The sequence below is a fragment of the Camelus dromedarius genome, chromosome 5, assembly GCF_036321535.1.
Source record: "Camelus dromedarius isolate mCamDro1 chromosome 5, mCamDro1.pat, whole genome shotgun sequence".
NCBI classification, from domain to species: domain Eukaryota; kingdom Metazoa; phylum Chordata; class Mammalia; order Artiodactyla; family Camelidae; genus Camelus; species Camelus dromedarius.
The window spans coordinates 14,231,655-14,248,158 of record NC_087440.1 but is presented as its reverse complement, the minus strand read 5'-3'; the positions used below and the strand labels follow the sequence as shown (position 1 = coordinate 14,248,158).

General features: G+C 38.6%; 1 protein-coding gene across 8 annotated transcripts in view; it reads right to left on the bottom strand.

The window, feature by feature from the left end:
• Positions 1 to 15,928, bottom strand: part of DMXL2 (Dmx like 2) — a 132,333-nt gene extending 116,405 nt beyond the window's left edge. For all 8 annotated transcript variants that reach the window (XM_031453059.2, XM_031453061.2, XM_031453060.2 and 5 more), the window contains exon 1: positions 15,474 to 15,928. In XM_031453059.2, the coding sequence (XP_031308919.1) occupies positions 15,474 to 15,560 (87 nt within the window). In that variant the 5' untranslated portion in view covers positions 15,561 to 15,928. The remainder of the gene's footprint in view (positions 1 to 15,473) is intronic.
• Positions 15,929 to 16,504: the final 576 nt, after the last annotated feature.

Genomic DNA, 16,504 nt, shown 5'->3' with positions numbered 1-16,504 from the left:
CAGATTCCACTTTCTGGATATTCAACTAAGAATTACCAAAAAAAAAAAAAAAATAGGTAGTAATAGGCACTGAAGCCAAAAGGATTTTATGTACAGAGGCCAGGGAAATCCCTGGGGTCCTTACAAGCCAGTTTTAATGGACCCAACACAGAGAGAGGCTGAGACTATAAGAGCCACACAGCCCAACAGAGAGTAACTGGTCCCCAGAGCTGTCCAGGTTCCTGCTATCTGAGGCCCAGTCGTACTGTGACTTAAAAGATTCTTGGAAGATGTGTCTTGTACACCTCTTCTGTATTCTTATAATTCCCCATTACTTCAGGTGATCTGTTTCTTGACCTGTTTCATTTAACTCTCAACAAATCTTTACAGCACGATAACTGTTGGGGATTCAAGTCAACAAACATCTACTGAGCAGTTACCGTGGACCAGGCACTCAGGGCACAGTGTGATGGAAAACAGACAAGATCTCTGCCATGTGGGGTTTACATTTCACCAGGATAGAGGAGGGAAAGGAAGAGGTGGACGGTAAGTTTTAGCTTTTTTCTTTTTTTTAATTTGCAAAGAAGGCTTGAGATTCTCCTTTAAAAAATAACAGACAAAAAAACAACAAAATGCACCTATATCCACTCCCTCACAAAACTCCACTAAGCCAATTTTTTAAAAAATTTAGAGGTGTACCCAAAACAAATACCCATCAACAAAGAAACAAAATGAACATCTTGTTAGTTATCAAACTTTCACCCACTACTTGTAGCATCCATTGGATGATTCTTGCCTAAATCAGTTGTTACTATGATGGTTGCCAAATGGTAATTTTCTAATTCCATCATTTCATTGTTTATTAGTTGCTTTTCTCTGTAAGGAAGCATTTTCCTTATTTATCTTTATACTTTTAATGTTATTAAGATCATGGATTCTTAACTCATTCAATGGATGATAATTCATTACTATCACTTATTTTCATACTCAAATTGTCCCAGATTTGGCCAGTAGGACCATTTGACCTAGCTCCTGTGTTCTTTTGACATTCTCATCATTCTTTGAACAATTCCTTACTTTCTAACACCAGAGATTCCAGGCCTACAATCAGCTATTTTTCCATGGAATGCTGTTTCCTTTCAGTGGAGAATGGTATTTAGAAACCAAGATCTAGACACCAGCTGTTTCTGCTACTGGAGTAACAATTGCATCTAGGCCCTCTCCACTGACAGATCAAGAAACAGATACCTGTGTGTGTGTGTGTGTGTGTGCGCGCATGCAGGTGGGTATGTGTATATATGCAGACACCCACATACACTTTCAACTTTCTACTGAAAGGCTTAGAAGCACTGACATCCAGGACATACATCTTGCCTATACATCTCTGTACCTGTATACCATTGCTCTCTCACTCTCTAAATATGTATATACACATGGATACACACATTATAATATAAACACATAATATGTACATACATGGATTCACACACACATATATGTGAGGTCACACTGATGCCTCTAATCTGATTATATCCACAACACAATGCATTCTAGCCTTCCTACTTTCCGTATTTTTAACTCCTTTCTTCAATAATAAGAAACCTGGTTCACATCATCCAATATAAATTAATCCATACCTGTGGTATATTTGTTGTTTTGTTTAAGAAATGTTTTGCAACCTAAAGATCATGAATATATTTTCTACATTGCCTTCTAAAATCTTTATTGTTCAATCTTTCACACCTGGATCTGTAATCTACCAAGAGCTCATTTTTGTGTATGGTGTGAGATAGAAGCCAAGTTTCATTTCTTTCCTGTATAAATAAGAAAACGTCCCAGCACTACTGATTGAAAAGATCAACCATACTAAGCTACCACATCGTCAGAAGTAAATCAAGCATCAGTATATGTGTGAGTCTGTTTCTGGTGCTCTGTGTTGTTATAGTGGCGTATTTGCTCTTAGGCAGTCACCACCACACTGTCTTAATGACTACAACCTTATTAAGTCTTGAGCTGGTAGAAATAGTCCTCTCATCTTATTGCTCTTGAAGATTGTCTTATTTATCCTTGGCCCTATCAATTTCCATAAAATCGAGCATCATTCCATCAAATTCCACAAAATTCTCTTAAAAGTTTTGGCTGGGAATACATCAAAGCTATAAATGAGCTTGGAAAGAATTGCTATCTTCACAGTAGTGAATCTTCCAGTCCATACACATGGTATTTATCTCCTTTTATTTAGGTCTCTTCATAAAGTTTTATCACTTTTGCCCACAGAAATCGTCTACATGCATTATTATACTTATTGCTGGTCCTTGGTATTTTTTGATGGTATGAAAAACGGTATCATAGTTCCAGTTCCGAGTAAGAATGATATTATATTACGTCTCTCCCACTGAATGCAGCCATAAAACATGGACAGAATGCATGGAATGGCTATCAAAGGACTCCAAAAAGTAAATGGTAGCAGGTGAGGTAGGAAAGAATAGAATTTGAAATCCACTGTACTAGCAGAGGATTTAACTAAAGTTAGAACGAAACCAAAAAGCAATAATGAAAGCTCCAGGAGAAACTCAAGAAGTAGGAAAAGAGACTCCTAATTTTCAAGAAGAGAGAAAAAATTCCCCATTTATCCTTTTTTTTTTTCTTTTCTCCATTTCCTCACATCCCAGCCCCCAAGTAATCCCACAGCTCCAAAATGAGAAGCTGTGATCCCAAGAGAGTAGGGAAAACCCCTGTGGTTTTTTTTTTTTCCTTTCTCTGTCCTGCTGCTACGTGGCACTGAACACAGATACAGTCACAGGAAGTACAGAGCAGGGTAACTAAAGTCTCAACTTTCCATTCAGAGAACCACCAAGGGGAGCCCTAGGAAACTAGAAAGTAACAGAGAAATCACAAAAAGGAAAGCACTCATAAGAGCAACACAATAAACTTTTTTTTATTAACTCCTGGGCTCATTCCTGAGCAGCACATGCACGGATCATACCTTAAGCAGCAGAATAAACAGGTCTCAGATCTGAGCTATAGGAGAGACCACTGTCCAGGTCTATAGCATCTTATTCTGGCCACTGGCTGGCACATACACAGGTTATATCCAACTAGCACTGCCAAGGGCTTTGAAAACAGAACTGGCATTGAAACTACAACCTATAGAAGGCTGCTGAGAACTTCTGGCCTGAACCCAAGTAAGTCAACCGCCGGCTAAAACAAACTATCAACATCCTCCATAGCATTTACACAAGACTACAGTTTCATAACAATATTTTAAACAGTCCAGGTTACAATGCAAGACTACTCAGCATACAAAGAACTAAGAAAATCTCAACTCACATGGGAAGGGCAGCCAATAGTCACAGATCCTGAAATTAATACACAAAGATGTTAAAGAGGCTAGTACAAAAATGTTCAGAGAAGCATGGGTGAACACTCTCAGATCAGTAATCTAAGTGCCCATCTTAGTCAATCAGAAAAAGAGCAAAACAAATTCAAAGTGTGCAGGAGGCAGGAAATAATAAAGATAAAAGGAGAAATCAATGAAACTGACAACAGGAAAACAGAAAGATAATCGGAATGAAATAAAAATCTGGTTCTCTGTAAAAGACCAATAAAACTTATAAATCTCAAGAAAGGCACACAGAAAAAAAAAAGATGACAAAAACTACCAATATGAAGAATAAAGGCGAGACTGTCAGTACTAATCTTGCAAACATTAAAAGGATAATAAAATACTACAAATAATTTTACACACATAAATAAAACAATGAAATAGATGAAAACGACTAATTCCTCTAAAACCAGAAACTACAAAAACATATCCAAGATGAAATGTATTATTTGAACAGTCCTTTTACTATTAAAGAAATTGAATGTGATGTTAAAAACTTTCTGAAATTCTGTATGTCTGAAACTAATACAATATTTTAAATAATTATACTTCAATTAAAAATACCTTCTGAAACTGGCAAATCCTACTAAAACTCATAATAAATGACACCAATTCTACATGGTTCCTGACAGAAAACAGAAAAGGAAAGAATACTTATAAACTCATCTTATGAAACCAGCATTACAATGATACCAAAACCAAACAAAAACAATACAAGGTGAAAAAACTATAAGGTCAATAATGAACATAGATGCAAATATGCTCAATAAAACATTAGCAAATCAAACCTGGCCCTACGTAAAAAAGATAATACACATCATAACCAAGTGGAGTTTATATCAACCATACAAGGCTGATCCATTTTGCAAAAATCAATATAATCTATCATATTAACAGTCTAAATAAAAATCATGTGACCATATCAATGGAAAAAAAATGACAATATTCAAGATGTCTCCATGATAAAAATTTCAGCAAAAAAGGAATAGAAGGACATTTCTTCAAGCTTATAATGGACATATACAAAACAAAAAACAAGAAAGAAATCTAGTACTAGCCAATGCAGTAAGTACAATAAAGCAAATTAGAAATGACTGAAGATTAGCAAATGGATTAGAAGAAACCATCTTGAATGCTGAAAAGGACAAAAAAAAAAAAAAATACAGAAGAGAGGTGTTTAGACATAAAGTGTCTCATTTATATTTAATATGTTAGTCTCATGAGGACAATGGGGCAGAGACATCATTTGAAGAGATATTAGCTGAAAATTCTCCAAATTTGATGAAATACATCAATTCAGATTCAAAAAATCTCAAAAGTCCCAAACAGGATTGAAAATATATATATATATATATATATATATATTTTGTATTATATTATATTATATTATATTATATTATATATTATATTATATTATAATATAATATAATATATGCACACATAGTTACAATTCAGTAAAACTCCAGAAAGACAAAGAAAAAAATCTTAAAAGCAGCTAGAGAAGAAAATACAACTTCTAAAGAAGCAACACGCTGGCAGCTGACTTCTCAACAGAAAGACAGGAGGCCAGAAGACAGAGGGCTGATAGCCTCAAGATACTCAAAAGAAAATACTGCCATCCTCGACCTAGCAAAAATGTCTTTAAAGAATCAAACCAAATAAAAACATGTCAGACAAACAAAAGATGACATTACAATACCAACAGATCCACACCAAAGGAAGTTGTAAAGGAGGTTTTCCAGGAAGAAAGCAAATGATCCAACTGGAAGGTGAGGGATGCCAGAAGGAGTGGCAGGCAGAGTAACAATAAATACATAGGTAAATCTAAATAAGCAATGACGATGTAAAATAATAATAATGTCCTAAAGAGTTTATAAATATAAACAGCTTTATCACAGAGGACGACAGATTTTAAGCAGTAAGAGAGTAAAAACGAACACACACGGTTCTTGCACTGTCTGGAAGGAATGTAAAACCTCATCAGACGTTGGTACATCAAATGGTAAGTTAAGAATGCATGTTATAATTTCCAGGACAGAAACAGAGTGTATAACTTTAGGACTACTAGAGGGGAAAATGGAATGAAAAAGAATATTCATTTCAAAAGAGGCAAGAAAGGCGAAAAAAAGAGAGCAAAGAACAAAGGCACCTAATAGATGGTGAATTTAAACACAAGCATGCCAGTAATTACGTTAAATAAAAATGAATTAAAAGTTCTAGTTTACACAAAAATTATCAGGTTAAATTTTAAAAATCCAACTATGGGATATTTAGAAGACACAGGTCTGAAACATAACTACCCAGAGAAAGTGAAAATAAAAGGATGGAAAAAATAAACTTCAAAACTACTAACCAAAAGAAAGCTGATAAAACTATATTTTATCAGGTAAGGTAGGCTACAGAAACCATTACTAGAGATAAAGTTTTTTAAAGGATTATTTTGCAATGATAAACAGGTCAATTCACCAGGAGGATATAATCATTTAGAATTTTAAGCACAAATAAAGCAATAATTGACAAATCTACAAAAAGACAGGAATAAATCCATACTCACAGATTTTAACACATATTTCTCTCTCAGTAAGAGAATGAAAAAGCATACAGAAAAGCAGAGAATTTTAGAGGATTTAAACAAGATGATTAACAAACTTGACCTAAATGACATATGTAGAACACTGTAACAAATGCAAGGCACATCCTTTTTTTAAACATGCGTGAAACATTTACATAAATTAACCAATTGAAATAGAAACAAACTTAAAAAGATCAGAAGTATATGTTGTCTGTTGTTTGGACACAATATACCAAAGCTAGAAATTAGTAAGCAGAATTATAACTAGAAAAGTTCCATATATTTGGAAATTTAGAAACATATTTCTAAATTATCAGTTATTTTAAAAAATAGCTTTGTGGCATGCAGATAAAGTCTTAAGAACATAAAACTTACATTCTAATTGTATGTTAGTAGAGTGAGCTGAACATTTATCTCAACAAATTAGGAGGAAAACAGCAAAGTTAATCCAAATAATGAACAAAGAAGAAAATAATAAATTAAGAACAAGAGTTAACGAAATAGAAAATAAATATATAATAGAAAGAACTAATAAAGTTAGAAGTAGGTTATTTTAAAAAATTAGGTTGATCAGTCTTTATTGGAAAAAAAGAGAAGCCACAAATAATCAACGGCAGTAATAAAAGACACACTACAACAGATGCTGCAGACCTTAAAAAGGCAGTAAGAGACTGCTGTGAACAATTTTATACTAATAAAGTTGAACACCTGCCCAATAGAAGAATAAACTCTTAGAAAAATAACTACCCAAAACTCAAGGAGGAAAAAAATATGGACACATTTTCAAATCAGTAATATAAGCCTCCTACATGAAATCTCTGATCAATTTCCCAAAATGGTAAGAGGGGTTCTCTAGATTGTACTATTACAAATAATTTTATCTTTCTTTTGCTGTTTTTCAAGTTATTCCCTTACAGGTCATATCATTTGAAAATATTTTCTCCCATTCCATAGGCTGTCATTTCATTTTTGTCAATGAATTCTTTTGTGAAAAGCTTTTAAGTTTAATTAGATCCCATATGCTTTTTGGTTCCAGTCTTAATTCTGCCACAGGTTTCACTACGTGGCTTTGATTAAATCCTTTAATTCCTAGATCTAAAAGTCCTGTACCAGATCTAAACTGTAAAACGTCTCATTTCACGTACCAGTTTAACATATAAGATAGATATTAATCCTACATCTTCAAAAAAAATTGTCTTGTTTCTTTATATTAACTCCATACAACTGACACTACTAAATACTGCCAGAAGGTAGGGCTACTGTTCAATTACTTTACAACCAAACTTATCACTTTGGTAGTTTATAGGAATTTAACTAGTTTATAGCTTATAACAACATACACCAAGTCCTCTTGCACAGCAGTGCAGACTGAATAGCTGGTTTGCCTTAGAGAGTACGCAGAATGCCGAGGCGCACAGATATTTTTTGAATCAAGGATAACCAGCAAGTTAGGCTAACCAAAATTCTACTGGGAAACGGAAACTTTCCTTTTTACTCTCCTTTTTACTTTCAGTATTTCAACACTGTCTGAATTACAGTTTTTCACAATGCAGATAGTATATTAATAATTTTTTAAAACAAAAAAGTGAGTTCTTTACAGTTTCCATTTGCTTTCTGTTTTTAATGGCCAAATTGGCTTTTGATTATAATTTTCCCAGCATAAAATGATAGCCACGTTTGAATGTTCCATTTATCTACATATTAGCACATTCCTAAAGTTACTTTCTAAAGGAAATCTTGCTTCTAACCAAGAATACTCCTTTGGCTGAGTTCAGTTTACCACCAAGTTGGGAAGCCACCTCAATCATGTCTTTATCAGGCTCCTCAATTTTCAATTCCAGGCCCAGCTCAGCTAGTTTTTAAAACATGTAGCTCTTAAAATACAGAATCACAACACTCCAGATATTAGGTTAGTCTCTAATTTTTTATGTATTAAAGTCTTTCAGAAGCACAACTGTGGAAAACTGAGAACTGCTTGATGGGCATACAGTCTATCAATTCCCCTCCATATACTGATATATACCCTTGGATAAACCAGACCAGCAAAACTTTCTATCTGGATTATATTATCTCAGCTCTCCCTACCCCCATTCTATAAAATTCATTTATCTAAATATGGCCTAATGCCACTGACCTATATCAAATGGTACTATAAAAAATGGTGTTATAAAGTGGTCACTAAAAAAAATAATAATAATAAAATAAAGTGGTCACTATACTTATTATAAGAATGTTGTATATTACACTGAGCACTTTTTCCATTTATTAATTTCTTGGGTACTTTTTTGTACCCAACAAATTTTTGTTCCAGGTGCTAAAGAAACAGCAGTAAAGGGCCTTGAAGGGTCTTTTCTAAGTGAAAAGAAGTCATTTGAAAGTTCTGAACAAGACTAATAATATCTGACTTATATTAAGAGGATCATTCTGCCTACTATGTTGAGAATAAACTGAAGAAGGATGAGACTAAAGGCAAACAAAGCTGGGAGGCCTGTTAAGAGCTACCACAATCCTGAAAAGAAATGATGGTGCCCTGGACCAGGGTGGCAGCAGCACAGGTGCTAAGTGGGCAGATTCTGGATGCATCCTGTACGTACAGTGAGCAGAAACTGCCAGTATTAGATACAGGACATTTAACAAGGAAAAGAGTGGAAGACTCGCAGAGAACTAGGGGGAAAAAAAAGTGAAGTAGCCACTTACTGATTTTAGGGAAGGCTAGAGGAGGAAAATGTTACGAGATAAACATTCAAAAGGGAGATTGCAAAGAAACAGCTGGATATCAGGAATCTGGAATCAGGCTTAAGAAGAGTGGTTAAAGGAAACAGAGGAAAACCAAAGACCAGGAGATCTAACTGAACAAAGTATTTCAATAAGGAAGAAAAGGCACTTTTACAGGAGAGAAAAGAAGAAACTGCTAGAGCAACATCCTTAAGTAGGTAAGAGGGGATGGGAACTACGATATTAATTAGGGTTTCTCATAAGTGCAACAGTCCTGACATTTTAGGCTGAAAAATTCTTCTTCATGGTGGGGGGCAGTCCTGAGCATTGTAGGACGTTTATCAGGATCTCTGGCTCTCTCCACTAGAGGCTAGTCCTTCCCCACAACCTTGTAAAAATCACAAATGTCTCCAGACATTGTCAAATGTCCCCTAAGGAGCAAAACCGCTCCCAGTTTAAGAGCACTGGTATAAATGGAGGAACTGGCCTTTGCTGGAAACACTGACAACTCATCCACATAAAAGATTCTATGGTTAGAGTACATGACAATAATCTGAATATCTCCTTCTGATTAGATCCTCCCAAGTGTGGATACAGTCAAGGCCAGAGAAGACATGAAGAAGTTGTTAGCAGATCACAAAACCAAAGTCATTACTACCAGGAAAATGCTGGCATTTTGTTCTTGAACTACAGCTACCATATAAAGTATGTGTGTCTTTGAACTGAGTCTAAGTCAAAACTTTTATGTTTTTTGAGGGGGAGAGGGGATCCATCTATGCCCCCTTGCGTAATGCCCATAGAGTCACAGGTTTCCTGGGTTTCTTCCAAAGTCACAAGAGGAAAACATCATGACTTAGTATGAATTAAATTAAATGTTATATTCCTGAAAGGGCTCAGTTTTTAGAATGGCCCTAAAGGAACATCTCTCCAATGATAATCTAAGAGGATGTTATCTATGCCTTTCAAATCACCACACCAAATTATCCTGTACAGTGGAGTCCGGCTCTATTCAGTGACCCCTTTCTACCGACTGACTTCTCTATCAAAGAGCTATGAGCTCACCATATTTTTAGGCAAGGATGGAGGAAAGGGGTTGCACTAAAGGAGCCCTTCATGATCATGAATGAGAAGGTCTGAGTGTAACAAGCGCAACTGGCTTCACCTACATACATCAGGTGCCAGGCTCACATGACCTATCTCCAGGAGAAAGAAAACACAATTGTACCACCTGTATGATTGTACCTGCTTCCTCAAAAACAGGCCCTATCCTTCCACAACAGGAATCAGGGTTCCAGAGCAAAAGTACAATGAAAAAGGGTTCTCCAAACTCAAAAAGATTAAGAACCCTAAAACTTCTATTAAAATATCTGGCTTCCAAACTTGTTTTAAAAAATAACCCACAGGCTGAAGAGCTTTACTGAATCTGAATTACAGATATTCTCTATTATTATCCCCCTTTAAACACGGCTTTGCTTTCCATCATAGAAGGAAATTAAATTGGTCAGGCATGACTTGTTTTTCCACTGCGCCACTGCAGTTGTAGCCCAACATCCTATGCTCTTCTTGATGATTAAATACTGCAACGCTGATTTGTTCTAAAAATGTGCCACGATCCAAGTAAAGATACTGATTATTATTTCTCAAGCCATCTTTCAAATATCCAAAGCGCTAAGAACAGAAAGGAGTGTATCTACTTAGGGGTGGAGAACCCTGACCACCACCGCTCTGACCCCATCTCCCACTCCACCGGCACTGTGACAGGACCATCTACCAGATGCTGAGAATACCATCGTAAGTAAGAGCCTCCTCCTCAACTGTGAGCCCAGAGAAGAACCACTACTTCACAGAGGCTCTGCATGGCTTAATCCCTGAGCCAGAAAGGAGGTCAGACTCCCTGATTGTAAAGTCTGACCAACAGTCTTGTACATACAGGTGGAGGGGTGTATAAACAGAGACTCCAGACCTACAACTTCACCACAATCGCTTTAAGTTTCTGGTCCGTTTTCTCTTTTGGTCCTGGGAAATCTCTAGAGAAGTCCATATAATGCCACCCAAGGTCTGAATACTTAAAGAGAATCTAATTTAAGAACTTCACTTTACAGATGAAAAACCTAAAAAAGTTTTAGTGTTTTAGCCAAAGTCATATATGTAGTTAGTCTCTGACCTCCCATTTCTGGGAAGGCCTTACTTGGGACTGTACCAGAGTTTCTGGGTAGCTGCTAGGAGTCTTTTCACATAAGCAAGAAGGCTAATTAACAATCTACACAGGGACCTAAGTAAAAACTTACAGAACCTCATATTCACCTATAAGCTGACACCAAACACAAGGCCACAAACTCTGAATGATACCAATTTAAACAAACAAGAAGCTACTCTCCAAGAATAAATGGGCTAGTTTCTCCTGGATACACGTCCATTCTAAGTTCTTGGCTTCTGTCTTTCCCTTTATTCTCAACACGTGCTGTCAACAGGTAAAGCTGTTACACCTACTGATAACCAGCCAGCACAGAAGCATTTTTCTGTCCAACTCCCCAGTTCCCCGGGCCAAGAGTGATCTCTCACTTCTTTTGAATTCCCGCAAGAATTTAAGTGGCTCATAGTACCACACAGCTGGTCTGCTGTGGTTAAGTACACCTCTTAACTCTCCTAGGAGATCACCAGGTTCCTACAATTCTTTAATTAAACTTCCTGAAATCAGGACTATGGTTTTTTGGGTTTGTTGGTGTTTTTTTTTTAAATCTCCATGGAGCCTCACACACCCATGTGTTCAACAAACACTCGCTAAATATATACACAGGCTGATCATTTTCAAAGTTCACTTTTGCCATAATTCTAAGACTGGCATGTTACTCTACTACTATGGAATTAAAATATAGCAAAATACTACAAAAAGAGATCATATAACATTATCTTCTAACTTTTAAATAAATTTTTTTATTCATTTTATTCATTACTAGAAAAAACAGTAACAACAACAAAAGTCAAGAATGTCAGAATACTGATCTATTTTCCTAAAAAGCTGTGGGTAATGTCTGCAGATTATATTTTAACATTCTAAGGGTATTCACTAGTTAACAAAGAAGTCCTGTTTTTTTTTTTAATCACTTTTGTGAAGGGATAGTCACCCAATAATGTAACCTTTATACCACACCATTCCTTGTTTTTTTTTGTTCTTACCATTCAGAAATGCCTAATACCCCTCTATTTTTCCAAGTGTCAATCTCCCATGAAATCTTTTTTTATCTCCCCAACTACGTGTCATCTCTTTCATTTGCCTTACATTATAATTATCTACATCATTTTTTAATCTCTGCCAGTATAAGTTCCCTGAGACTGGAAAAGACTTACTAATTTCTGTAAACTTTTATCTATGTGTAGAATTTGTATCAGGTTGGATATCATCAAGGGCCCCTATATGCCTGAAAATACAGTCTGCACCCCTTAAAGCCAAAAGGTGAAAAAGTTTTAATTAATAATCATGTACCATCATTATTTTATATTTTAATTCTTATAGAAAAGCAAAAATTTTAAATGAAGGACTATTTTCAAAAAGTAATAAACAATATAAAAAAGGAGAAATTTATACTCTCTGTTGAAGTAAGACTTAAAACGTCCTCTTATCTATGAGACGGTAGTTGGAAATGTCTCAATGGCAAAATAAAGTACAACAAAGCTCCTACAAGGTAGGAGATCATCAACCTTGGACTATCTGGGACCTGACTTATCGCACAATAACAGTATTTCCAGAACTTAGCTCTCACACTGAAAAGAACAAAATCATCAAAAAGTGGTATGTACAGCTATTATTTACAAAATCACAAATATTTTTAAAAATTGCTAACTGCCAAAATACAAGTGAAAACCATCATAGTCCACATGCTAGCGCTACAAGTATACGCATCACTGAGATTGTCCACTCCAAACTGCACCACCATATCACCACAGGAGACATCAGGCCCTGGTGACATAATCACGCACAGTCATTCACAGCCCAGCCAATCACACCACCACCACCCACCACACAGTGCAATATGTTTAATACACTGTGCTTCAATGACAATGTCATAAACACTTCAAAATTCTTTTAGAACAATTCCTTTTCAAAAACTATGTTCAAAGACTCTAAAATAAATGATCTGCCCTGTTTTGGAAAGGTCCTCAGGTTATCACTGGCTAGCTCCAAGACAGTTACAGTGGCCACCTCAAGGCCTCCCACACACATCCTTCAGAGCAGGCTCTCTGATAGGAAAGAAACACTACAGAGAAAAGCCCACCAGAGGAGAAGTCACAAGACCTCCATTCCAGTCCTGGCAGTTCTCCGTTTTAGTCATCTGACCCAGAACTAAAGTTTTTCATCTGATTGCTATACAAATCGAACAGCACACTCTACAAAAAGAAGCTGTACTTTTTTCTAATTCCTTCTTTTTTAGTATACCAACATAGGCATTCAAATAATTGTTAGCTGATTCCTGAGTACTTGAAAACAACTTGCTCTCATTTTTTTTTAAGCAACTCTGTTCTTCACAGAGTCCAAAAGTTCATTTCTAGTTCAAGGCAAAATTATAACTGGATCAGTGCATTCAAAACTAAGAAATTAAAATGAGATGGTGTACAACACAGGTTGGTAAATGACAAGAGCCTAAATAATCAGTGTCACAGACAGACCTAAACCAGGTAAATTCTGAGTCAATATTTGGGAAAACAAAAAGCAAGGATTCTTTTGTTGCAACATAACAATGTAGGCTGGAATAAGATTAGTATGTCTACAGCAGAGGGGCCAAAATGAGAACATATAATCAAATATAAAATCAAAGATAGCAGAAGAATATCTGACAAGTTTAAATTTCGTAACACAGCTATTAGGAACAACTATATATTCCTGAGTCAAGAATGGTATGGCGAAGTGGTATTTTAAGAAAATTATTATACCAGCAGCTGTGTGGAGGATAAACTGAAGTGATCAGAGATGTCAGGAAAACCAGTTTGGAAGTTTTTAATATTAAGTAATGCAAATAAGATTCTACAATAAGGTGGTCACTAAGGACATGAAAAGGGGTAAATCTAATAGTCACTGCAGAGAGTCAGTTACACTTGCTGACAGGCTGAACTAGGGAGGTAGAGAAAGGTTTGAAAATGATTCCAACGACCTGGTAATGGGTGGCCTACAGCATAACCACACCTGTGCCGCATAACAGTTCTTGCACTGGCTTTTTCCAGAGGGCACCTGAACCTGTTAAGCTTTATATACCAGGCCCACAGTGAGACACCACCCCAGTTTAGATGGAAACAGAAAACTACTACCACCATGATAGAGTGGGAATACCCCATTACCAAGATTACAGATTTGTTTCCTGATGGAGAAAGCTTGCTTTTCTAACCCTGGGAAACTTCCTCCCCACCTACACAATCAGGAGAGGGAAATTTCTTCTCTCTATAACCCTAAGATTGTCTACACACTTCAAGTCCAAGGTCAACACTATATGGATCTTTAGGTCACGTGTACACAAAACACAGATGACACCACTGATAGGGGATAGGTTTAACAATACAAGTCAAGAAAATTATATTTTTAAAGAGTTCATTCTGAATTGTACAAAGCCGAGTTGATTACAATTACAATTAAAATAACCATACGGGGTTACTTCTAATGTATCACAACGATAAATTCTGTTCCACAATGCACTGTGCTACATAATGATTCTGCAGTTTTGCAGGAGCTTTTCTTATTCCTGCAGCCTTAAATTCACGCTGCTGGAAAGCAGACATCAGATCAAAGTGTTTGCCTTGCCTAAAAAGCATATCATTATGCTATTTTCAATTTTATTAAGCAGAATAGTTATCAATAGCAATGTGCATTTAATCGAAGTCTCATTGTCTATAGTTCCTTCTAAGGAGAACCATGTATAAATTTATACAAAAATGGAACTCATGTTAATCCACGAGTCTTTCTAGGGGTAAAAGAAGCTCTAGGGCTTGGTTTGAACTGTCTATACTAACAATACCCCATTCTCATCCATCCAAGCTCGTTGAGAAACATGGCTATTTTATCTACATTTTAAAGAGGTTCTAGCACATTACTGTTTACATACACTTTAGTCGCACAAGCCAGAAAAACACTGTCATAAAATTTTCACACTGTCTTACCTTAAAAACAAATGAACCAGTCTACCTTGCAAACGGATTAAAATATTATCTAGGGAGGTTACCAAACTATGATCTCATGATAAATAAGAGCTCTCCAGGCCACTGTCACTCTAACCACTCCATTCTAAATCTTTCGGGGGCAGAGAATGAATTTTTCTATTTTCTTGCTAGAATTAAGATTCTGTATATCAGGAAATAGAGGGTCAGGCTTAACACCACACGCTCCAGCGGCTCCTCGCTAACACAGCGGGCAGGGGGAGCCAGGCGCAGCATCGCCTCCACGCTCCCAGACAAGACCTAGTCTCTGCGCTCCAGGCCGAGAGCAGGTGCGAAACGGACGCTCTGGGGTTTCAGCGACTGCAACCATCTTCCTCCACCACCAGACCCGGGGCCATTCTAGGAGAGGAACCTTCCAATCCAGTCACCCTCCAGGGCCTGTTTGCTGAGGGCGGACAGTGCGGTGGAGTCCTAATCCCTTCCCCTGACGGGTAATTTCCTCCAGGAGCCGGAGAACTTACAGTCCCACGGCCTGCCCCCCTAAATAGGGGTGCAAAGGGGACCCGGGTGGGGCCCGCCAACAGCTCGCAGCCTCCCGGAGAGGCGTGGGCCCTGGACAGGGGGTCTCGGCCCCCGCGTCGGGACCCGGTCTTTCCCTCTCGGGCTCCCGGACCTGCTCACCGTGAAAGGGACATCCCCGACGCTGCCCACGGAGTAGCAGTTGTCTCCAGGGTTGACAGCCCCGGTGAGGACCTGATGCAGATGCATCTCCGGAGCCGGGGCTGGCCAGGGGAATGCGCGAGAGGCGCAACAATCAGCGCGCCCGGCCCTTCTCCGGCCGCCTGAGCGCTTCCCGCTCCGCCTCCCTAGGGACCCACCCCGCAGCGGCTCCGGCTTAAGGCCTCGCCCCCCTCTCGCCTTCCCCCCGCCTCGTCCCTGCCATGGGAGCTCCTCGACCGCCGCCGCCGCCGCTCGGCTGAGGAAATGCCCGGATGATCCCACAGCGTGCTGCACCGGCGCAGAAATGCGGGAGGAGGGCAAGGGTGCGTGTGAGGCGGGGGGAGAAGGGGCGCCGGGGGAGCGCGCGAGCCGGGCGCGTGCTGGAAGGGACGTTCCGCCCGAGGGAGACGCGAGCGTCTGTGGAGAGAAGGGTAAACCCCTCCTCCCGCTGTGAAGCCCTTAGCTCAGTCCTTCTCCCCCTCCCGGCGTTTGCGCGTGCGCGCGCACTGGTTTCCAGGGCAATTGCGCGCGCCGCGCGGACCCTCGTCCCGCGATTGCGCGCGCAGACGTGCGGGAGTTCCCTTGGAGCCTCCCGGCTGGGGCCGCTGGGGGCGGCGCGAGGGAGGCCGCGGGGCGGGGCGAGGCCGCTCGGGGCCATGCAGCTGTCCCACTGTGGGGGCGCGCCGCCTGGCTGTTTTGCTGAGTTTCTAATCCATTCCCAAGTACACTGCGTGATGGTCAATGTCATTGACCTCAGGAGGACACCCATCACTGGGAGATTACACCTTGGAAAATTTTAGGGCTTTTTTAAAGTACAGCGCAAAAATTTTATTTTTCGTAAACAAGAAAGGCATCTTGTAACTGTTCAGAGAAGTACTCCCCTGACAGCAAATTATTTTGTTCCCACCTTTTGTCATGGTTGTTCTAGACAGCGAATGAGCCCCCTAGAAAGAGTTGATTCCTCTAGACTTTTTTTTAATGCGTAATGGCAT